The sequence below is a fragment of the Lolium perenne genome, chromosome 3, assembly GCF_019359855.2.
Source record: "Lolium perenne isolate Kyuss_39 chromosome 3, Kyuss_2.0, whole genome shotgun sequence".
NCBI classification, from domain to species: Eukaryota; Viridiplantae; Streptophyta; class Magnoliopsida; order Poales; family Poaceae; genus Lolium; species Lolium perenne.
In genome coordinates this window covers 73,976,857-73,987,265 of record NC_067246.2, presented here as the reverse complement: position 1 = coordinate 73,987,265, position 10,409 = coordinate 73,976,857, and the positions used below count along the sequence as shown (strand labels likewise).

Sequence of the window (10,409 nt, the reverse complement as noted above, 5' to 3'; positions counted from 1 at the left end):
TTAGATTATATTGAGTCTTGATTCATACATATGAACCTGCTCATCAAAAAACAAAACTCCATTCGACAGCTTGAGAAACTAGAATGAAAAGAACCCTATACATTTGTCCGATATACTCCCTCCGTCTATAAATGGGTGTTGAAGATTATTTTGGATGTATCTAGACACTCTTCACTATATAGGTACATCTAATTTTACACAAAGTTACGACATTCTTTTATTGATAGAAGTAGCTAGTATCATATTTCCTCGTTCAAAGATAACATTAGAGATAAAATTGTACTACTACGGTACTACCTAGCTAGTTAGTTTTACTTCTAATGCATTCGCACGACTTAATAATGACTATACTAGTTTTCTTAGCTTCCGTTGGTTGTTCTCTTTCCTATCTTGGGCTAAAAGCCAACAATGGTCAGAACATCGTCAGATCCTGGATGTCGTGGTCAACAAGTTTCGAATCGATCTGTGTCGACGCTGAGAAACAATATATTTCACGCTCGCCTTATCTGCCACCGAGTATACGTAGATCTGTCGCGACTCGAGAGGCACGCCCGGCCACAAGCAGCAACTCAGCAGAGACGGCGGGCACATGCATGACGATGGTGGTGGACAGGCGGTACTGCGCGCCGTATGAGACGGCGTTCACGATGGCCAGGCCGAGGTTCAGGTCTACCACCGTCAGGGACGCCGGCGGCGCGGATGTGATGCAGGTGAAGCACACCATGTTCAGCTACCTCGAACAGTCCGTCCTCCACGACACCGCGTCGCGCCGGCCGGTTCTCAACGTGCAGCAGTCGCCTCTGAAGGACACGAGCGGCACGAGGTGGGAGGCGTTCAGGGGCGAGAGCACGGACCGGAGGGAGCACCTGCTCTTCCGCGCGGTGATGGCGTCGCCGTCTCTCCGGTTCAGCGCGACCAAGGTGCACGTGTTCCTCGCCGGCAACCGCCGGGAGCAGGCGCCTGACTTCGTCGTCGGCGGAAGCTTCTTCGGCGGCGAATGCACTGTCTCCCGCGGTAACTCCCCCGTCGCCATTGCTATGATCAGCCGTGATAGCGGCGACGAGTGGGACGCAGGTAGAGGAAAGTACACATATACCGCTGAAATCAATCGAGGCGTAGACCACGCGTTCATCCTGGCGCTCATCGTGATTCTCGACAAGATGCATAACTATTCACCCCCAAGTAGGGCGTCGGAAGGTACACGGAGGTGCGACCGCTGCCGGAGCAGCTGCAGCTAACCACAAAATAGCAGGTAGTGTTTGCGTTGTTTTACTCGTGGGCTGATTCATCTTAGCACGTGTATGAACTGGTAAATTAACAATGAGCAAAACATTGATACTCTACTAGAAAATTAACTAGTGTATTGGATTGGGTTCCTAATGATGATCATGCATGTGAAGAAGATACGAAATCTTAAGATTGTCTCCTCTCCGTGTCCTTTGCATGTGCCAGGCAATCATGAAAAGGTCGCAATAGCTAGGTACCTACAGCTGCTACACACGGTTGCAACGCTCGGTAGTTTGCAACGAATGGCTCGTCCTTAAGGTCATCTCCCTGTAAAGACAGGAAAAAAAAAAACAGCCGCCTGCCAAGGGTTTCCATGCTACCGCCCTCCTCCGCCCGTAGATCATGGCCTCCTCCTTCTCCGCTTGGTCGGCGAGTGACAGGGAAAGGGAGGCCTTGATATGCCGGTGGGAATTGTAGCTAATCTCGTCTTGGAGCATTAGGTATGTCTCTATGACTCTATTTGTACATCGTTTCGGCCATGTCGGTGGTAGTAGCGCCCCCTTCGTCTTCTCCGCCATTGGAAGTGCATGTGTTGTTTGATACTTTGACCCAACATTGAGGTTTGATGGATGGTAAGTCTTTGTTGTCCGTCGCTTCGACCCTTCCGGGTGTGGTGGCGGCGGTGGTCACTAAAGTCACCCCTCCCCTTCGGTGGATATCGTTTAGTTGTAATCGACCCAATGTTGTCTTCTTCTTCGGGCAGTCGATCCTTCGGGATAGCCGATGAAGATTGGTGACTTCATCGTTACATGTGCGGTTGTTCCGACGGAAATATGGGCAATATTATTCTCCTATGCGCATTTCATTACTCCCCCCCCCCCCCCCCCCCTTCATCCCTGACCCCCCTCCCATTGTCCCAATGTGACACCCTCCTTTTCTCTGATTTAACTTTGCCCACGTTTTTTACCAATAGAAACATGGGTCATGTGCTATAAACAAATATACGATCATAAAATTATTTTTATATAAATTCAATGATGTAACTTATGTGACATATAATAAATATTTTCGTTGGTCAAACTGACGGTCAAACTAACACTTCGAAAAGCTTGTGTGTCACCTATAAATAGGGATGGAGGGAGTAATATATAGCTCCAACTCATTGGCGAAAAAAGAAGAAAAAATGGCTCTCCCCCTCCACGTGTATCCAACAAATACATATAGGGAATAATTAGTTCCTCGCAAGCCCGTTTCTCGCTTCCATGGAGAAGAAAATCATGCATTTGGTAGCTCACGAGAAAAAAAATTCCATGCATCGCACAAAGTTTAAAGCACCCTAGAGCCTATATGAGGAGAGACGCTCGATTAGATCGTGCCTAACGAGCCAAGCTCGTGCGAGGGGAGGACGGCAGGAGCTCGCGCGCATCCGAGAAATACGAAGGGAGAAAATTGGTCATCTCCCGCCGATACTCGGGACCTATTTACACCTCTCCACCTCACCGCCTAAAGTCGCGCCACCATTTCCCCCATTCTAGCTCTCCTTCAAGCCTTTCGCTGGCGACCATGTAAGGTTGGTTTCTCCTAAGGCTGGTGGAGCTCCGCCTCGGCAGGTCATCTTCTTCTGCCTCGCTAACATGTCATCATCTTCCTCCACCACATCTGAGTTCAAGAAGATTGTTAGGATGCAACAAGTAGCTTGCTTACCATTGTTTTTTTCCTTTATGGTTCTTTGATTTGGGTTGTAGGACGCGAGCTCACATGATCTATCGGCGAACTCTATGATGCCAGCGGTACCGCTCCGGTACATCCCGGTGGCCGATAGGTGCTGCCAATTAGGAAGAGGAACATCCTAGTATGCCATGCTTCTCTATCCATCTTCGAGCTAAATAGGGTGTGTGCGTTCATAAAAAACAGGGTGCCAACGTACATGGGATTCAGGATGGTCCACTTTAAAGCTATTTGCAATGTTTGTTCTCAATTTCTGTAGCCGTGAAGTTGGACACGATCGACCAGATCTACAACCATGTAAGGCACTGTAGAACAAGGTGGATTCATGCCATGAGGGTCAAAATTCTTGAGGATGTGTGTTGGGTGGAGAAGACAACAACTATCGTGATGGGCAAGGATGCCTACTTTACCCAAATTGAGGTAGCATTAATGCACCAACAACTAACCTCCATCTTGCTTGTAGACTTACCCAAAGGACATTGATGATTTGATCAACAAGCCCATAGGGAACTATGCTCACGTGAGATTATCTACACCGGGCGTGTTTCAGCAGCCCCAATCTCTCCCTCTGTGATCCACTGTGCTCTCAGCCACCTCATGAATCACAATGCACTTGCCAACATGCATCTTGCGCTGACTCCTGTAGATAGGATGGCTTGGTTTACTGCCTTTCTGGGGAAGTATTACCTCTGAGGTGTCCGAGCATTGTGTGCTTGTTGTCGTGTTTGTTCTGGTGTTGATGATGAACATCACATCCATGATGTATATTTTGGGAACTGATACCAAGTCTGTATATTTTGCGAGGTGGTATTTATAAAACCCTGAACTTGTGCTACATCACGACCAGTTGTTCGTGAACTCGTGGTGCAACACCGATGATCCACTGCTAGAACTTTGACCCTTTGCTAGAATTATGTTAGCATGGCTGATTATGTGATATATAGTTGTCGTCGTCTCATTTGATATTGTGTCGACCACCTTGTGAGCATTGTTTGTTTTGGTAAGCTCACCAAAAATTCTACGAGATTACCGTATCCAGGAAACATGATGTAACCAAACGCCAGTCAATTTGATGAAACGTGATTTCCAGGCAACCAAACAATGAGGATTTGGCTTCACAAATGATGCTCGGTGTGGTAGAAATTATTAGCAACCAAACACCAAACAAATTACATAACATAGAGTAGAGATTACATTTCCGCACACAGCTTCCACTAAACCAAATTGCCTAGATGCAGGAAACCCCCAGTCAGACCATACAGTGTGCGACTTTTTTTTTTTTGAACCAATAATTATATATATAAACCTCCAGCAAGCCGCCTCATTAAAAACCTTCCAGTCCCCGTAGGTACCCTGGTAAGGAAAAGAGTGCGTAAGAAACTTGCTGGATCCAGAGTTACACGGTTACATCGTTTATAATGCTACTCAGAAGAAAGCTAGGGGGCTCATCGTCCCAGGTACAAGAAGTTTTGCTATCAAACCCAAATCTAGCAATCTCATGAGCTACCACGTTTGTATTCCTCGGGCAGTGTTTGAAAGAGACATCTCCAATTGAGGCCGCCAAGTCGATACAGTCAGCAAAAATAGCTGTTTCTTCACTCCACCATCTATCGCCGTTATTGCATGCATCAACTGTCTCAGTAGAGTCAGATTCTGCTCGAATATGATGAAAACCGAGTTTATCCGCAAGAGCAAGACCCTCCTTCATAGCTACTGCCTCAGCCATAGATGAAGTCCTCACATGCGAGATGAAAGTAGTGGCCGCAGCAATAAACCTGCCCTTGTAGTCACGAAGGACCGCACCAGTGGCACCAGTACAACTGTCAGCAAAGAAAGTAGCATCAACATTCAGTTTTATGAATCGAGGCTCAGGTGGTAGCCATTTGCCTTGGTCCCCGCTTTGTGGTTTCGAGACCTTCGCAAAATTTGCCGCCATAGAGAGAATTGACAGTTTGCAATTATTAACCGAGGGGACATCTTCACCATGAGTTCGTCTCCTCCTCATCCACCACAGGTACCAACATGAAATACCAATTACCTCTTTTAGGCCAACATCAAGATTATGATAGGGGGTCTCTTGATTAGTGAGGAGGAATTCAAGAACCGCAGAACCAGACAAATCAGTTTGAATGCCTTCTTGAATCACCTGTGATAGTCCTAACAATGCCCAAAGGTCCATTGCAACCGGGCATGTGAACAGGAGGTGGAGCACATCCTCCGGCCCAGAATTGCAAATCGGGCAGCCCCCCTCTGTCCCAACATGGCGATTCGCCAGAACGCATTTCAGAGGAAGAATACCATGAAGAGCACGCCAAAGAAAGATTTTTGATTTACTTGGAATTTTCATCTTCCAGAGAGTCTTCCAGACTGGATTACGTGCCGACCCACCAGGAAGAGCAAGTAGCGCAGCTGATGGACCAAATTGATGCTTCCATTGCAGATAATATCCAGACCGAACAGTATATATTCCATGCTTTGTATCTCCCCATGCAATGAAGTCTTCAAAGCCCTGGTTATTGATTGGAATTTGCATAATACGCTGCTTATCAACAGGTAGAAATAAATCATCAAGTAGCCTCTCATCCCATCTACCAGTAATCGGGCATATGAGTTCGTTCACCTTTGTATAAACCGATCCTCCTCGGGCTGTGAGAATTTTCTTTGAAGGGCTACTTGGAATCCAGGGATCGCTCCAAATATTAATCTTCTCCCCATTACCAACCCGCCAGATGTAGCCCCTCTTAAAAGTGGCAATACCAGCCACTATGCTTTGCCAAGTGAATGAGGACCCTCCCTTCGGGCCAGCCTTAAGGATGTCCCCACTAGGATAATATTTGGCTCTCAGAACACGTGCACATAGGGATTCTGGGTCTTTCAACAATCTCCAGACTTGTTTAGCAAGCATAGCCAAATTAAAAGAATGGAAGTCCCTAAATCCCATTCCTCCTTCATTTTTGGGGTAACATAGTTTCCACCAAGCATACCAGTGCATCTTATTACTATTCTCATCGTCGCCCCACCAGAATTTTGAGATAGCATCCATCATACTCTTGCATACATTCTTTGGGATCAAAAACACAGACATTGCATAAACTGATATGGCTTGGGCGACAGCTTTTAATAGAATCTCCTTACCCCCCATAGATAAGAGTTTCTCCTTCCAACCATTGATCCTCTGAATAATTCTTTCAACAAAGTGGGCAAAATTATCGCTTCGATCGGCCCCTACAATAGCAGGCAGGCCTAGGTACTTATCTGATAAGGCCTCAGTATCAATATGCAGCATCTCACACATCTCTGCTCTCACCAGCACATTTGTATTGGGGGAGAAAAATATACTTGACTTTGCAAGACTCACCATCTGTCCAGAGTTAGCGCAGTACTCATCCAACACTCGTTGTAAGGAAGTTGCATTGTTCATATCAGCTTTCATGAGAATTAGGGAATCATCAGCAAAAAGGAGATGTGAGACTGATGGTGCATTTCTGCACACCCTTACCCCATCGATACCACCAACTTCTTCTTCATGCAACAAGAGACTGGACAAACCCTCCGCACATAACAAAAACAAATAGGGAGATAGGGGATCCCCCTGCCGGAGCCCCCTAGTAGGGATAAAACAGTCAGTTTCTTCAGAATTAAATCTAACTTTATATCTTACCGACTTCACACATGCCATCATCATGGAGATCCATCGTTCTTCAAAACCTAGCCTCCTCATCATATTCTCCAAAAAAACCCATTCCACACGGTCATAAGCTTTATGCATGTCTAATTTGACAGCACAATATCCATTGCTTCCTGCTCTTTTATTTTTTATAGAGTGGATACTCTCATAGGCAACCAGGACATTATCAGTAATAAGGCGCCCAGGAACAAAGGCACTCTGCATAGGTGAAATAACCTCAGGTAAAATTCCTTTCAAGCGAAGTGCAAGCATCTTCGATATTATTTTGTATATCACATTGCATAAACTTATTGGCCTAAATTGAGTAACCAGCTCTGGATCATCATTCTTTGGTATAAGCACAACAGTTGTGTCATTCCATCCTTCCGGGATTACCCCTGTATTCAATGCCTGTAGTACCTCCTGGGAAATTTCAGCTCCACAGATGTCCCAAAACTTTTTATAAAAAATCGCATGGATTCCATCAGGCCCTGGAGCCTTAAAGTCGCCAATACTGAATACTGCCTTCTTAACATCATCAATAGTGAAAGGAGCAAGCAGTTTTTCATTCATGGCCTGATCCACACGAGGTATAACTTTCTCCAGTAAGGCCGGATTTATTTCCTGGACTTCAGAGGTAAAAAGGTTAGCAAAATAATGAAGAATTAGAGGCTTCAGAGCATTTGTACCTTCCACCCAATTATTATTATCATCCTTGAGCTTCTTAATCAGATTCTTCTTTCTTCGAGCAGAAGCGAAATTATGAAAGAAGGAGGTGTTTCTGTCACCATGCTGAATCCAATTAGCCCGAGACCGCTGAGCCCAATAGATTTCCTCCTGTTCCATTAATATTTCAATCAGATTTGCCATTTCTTTTGCTTTTGCATCATTCTCATCAGACAAGTCCCCATTCATCGCATCTTGCAAGTCGCGTTGAGCTTTTCTCAAACGTTTTTTTGGAGCCATACAGTGTGCGACTTACTGACGTTACACGCTAGAAATATATAGTACTCCAGTTCAATTTACACCACACGGCAGGAAATCCGTTGGGAGCGGACACGCGGAAAGAGCCATGGGCCGTAAGTAAAATGGGCCTCAACTGAGCTGATTAATTTCAACGGAATTGGGGAATTTTGAAGCCCTGACCCCTGTCTCTCCCCTCAAATCCAAGCAGGCTGTACTCTGCACAGATCGACCCCAGGCTTCACTCGGTGAGCTACGTTTCTCCATCCCTCCTAGGTACAAGCTCGAGCGTCGTATCCATGGAACATCGAGTTACTCGACCCAACGCCGTAGCCCTGAAGATTAAATCGGAGTCCTACGCAGCAGCATTCAAGAGGGCCGTGGCCCGGCGATCGCCGGAGTAGGTGGCGCAGACGCCTTAACTGAGGTTGCTCCGTTCGTACCTCTTCTGGCCGAGAATGGACAGGCAATCCACTGCTCGATTCCCGTTCGCCACCATCGATTCGCCCGGCTCCTGCGTGCTGACGCGAACTCCAACCGATCGACGTACGCACCAATGGGGATTCAACGTACCAACGGGGCATGAAGCCATGGGCACCGCCACCGGGGGCCATGCATCGGCCATGTCGACGTACCAATTATTTGCTTAGCTATAGGCTATAGCGACCTGGCCCTGTACGTGCTTGCCCTACATGGCTTAGCATGTCGGTGAAGTCCTCGATCGGCAGAGCAGTGGCACGCGTACACGCTGCAGTTGAGCTCACCGACAGCAGCTGGCTTCAGAGATTTGTAAAAGGAGATCGGTCAAAATCAGCCCGGCCTTTTTGTTCTGTTGGATTTCATCATCCCAAAGCTCTGTTTTTTCTTTACAAAAAATATTGTTTGTTGCCGCCTCCGGCTTGTTTAATTTATACATGCATGCTGATTTCTGTTAGTTGCTTGTCTGTAAGTGCCTCCGCGGCGCCGGCTTGTTTTTAAATTAGTCTGAGGATGGGTTCAGCTCAGGCGTTTTAAATTAGCTTTAGGATTTTGTTCTGATTACGGAAAAGGCTACTAAAAAACTGGAAGACGGCCTTTACTCGTCTTGGCCACTAAGTTGGATGCATCTGCATTCTGTATGTGCCGGTCAAGCAACAGTTTGCTTTTTAAAAATGCAACAGCTTGCTTTTTAAAAATGCAACAGCTTGCTTAATTGATTGACTGTAGTTCTAGCGACTAGCGACAAACTGACGAAGTCTTGTCAACTGATAAAAAGCTAGAGGCGCGGGCGATGAACAGATTATGCGGAAACCAATAAGAGAGTAATGTCAAATGCTAGATATATGCACGAGCTTATTCAAATGAAACTGGTGTTCATACTTTATGAAAAACAGCTATTAGGTCCTGAGCTCCTAAGATCCTATAAAAAAACTACATTAGATCTAAAAATATATACGAGCACGTATACATGACCAATTAAAGTTCCATCCAAAAATATATATAACATCGGTCATGCACACCAAAAAATAAAGACAAATGTGGCTTGGCAGACGGGTTAACAAACTTCGGCGATCCATGTAGGCACCCCGATGTGTCGTCGTACATGGCACGTACGAAAGCATATAGGCATTGGGTGCATGATCGACATTGTCAACACTAGTAGGTGTGGCCTTGTTGCCTCGTCGACTGCCGGGGGGGGGGGGGGGGGGGGGGGGGGGGGGTGTGATTTCGGCTTCGTGCAACAATAGTGCTCTCCTAGTTCCGAATCTTGAGCTATCGAGGGGTGGGGTGGGTGGGGGGAGGCGGGAGCACAAGCTGATTTCTAGTTCGTGGTGCACTAGTGTAGTACTGCTCTCCGAGTTCTGAGTCTTGAGCTCTCGAGGGGTAGGGGGAGGGAGGAGGAGGAATTCTAGGTACGATCTTCATTGGTTGCACGTGGTAACATTGTCTGTGCATGTAGTTCCCTTGTTGAAGGCATAACAACAAGATTATTTAGACTTCTCTTCATGGTGAAATCCACAATCCCTCCTTGGTAGTTAGATCAAGCGATGACAACACTCAAGCCTTATACCGTTCTTGTTTTAGGAGAGTTTTTCTCGTAGTCTGGTATTGGCAACATTTATGATGTATGTTTAGGTTTCTGATGTATACGATTGACCGCTCTGGCACGACATTTTTTTTTCAAATAATTTTGTTATGTACATTCTCAATGTCTCGTCTAGCTCTTCACCTCATGCTATTGTAGAGGCTAGATGTTGATACCATCTTCACCTCAAGCCAAACCAATTCTCCATTATGGAAGGGAATTATGGGGGTTAAGGACGACTTCTTTCAATGAGGATCTTTTTTTGTGGGAGATGGCATGGGAACTCGTTTCTGGGAAGACACTTCGCTGGGAGACTCACCATTATCATCTCAATATCTGAACCTATATAATATCGTTAGACATAAAGAAATCTTAGTTGGGGACATCTTAATAAATACACCGTTGAATATAGGACTTACACGTGTTATGTCTGATGATAAATGAGATACCTAGATAAGCCGGTCTGGAGGTTAATGAGAGTTACTCTGACGAATGAACCAGATAGTTTTAAGTGGCGTCTGACTAAAACAGTATTTTCTCAGTTAAGTCTATGTATGCTGATTATTTGAATGGGCATGCGGTCTTTCTTAAAAAAATACTTGTGGAGAATTAAGGTATGTACCGCTGAAAATAAGGATTTTTATGTGGTTTCTGTATCGAAAAGTGCTTCTTACTAAATATAACCTTGCAAAAAGACGATAAAATGGGTGTGCTAAGTGTGTGTACCGTGAGTCTGAGGAAATAATCAACCACTTGTTT

General features: G+C 45.7%; 1 protein-coding gene across 1 annotated transcript; it reads left to right on the top strand.

Annotated features, from left to right (window-relative positions):
- The first annotated feature begins 312 nt into the window (after nt 1-312).
- On the top strand, nt 313-1,350 carry LOC127338208 (protein LURP-one-related 10-like). Its single transcript, XM_051364424.2, has one exon. The coding sequence runs from the start codon at nt 321-323 to the stop codon at nt 1,236-1,238; it is 918 nt and encodes a 305-aa protein (XP_051220384.1). The 5' UTR covers nt 313-320; the 3' UTR covers nt 1,239-1,350.
- Nucleotides 1,351-10,409: the final 9,059 nt, after the last annotated feature.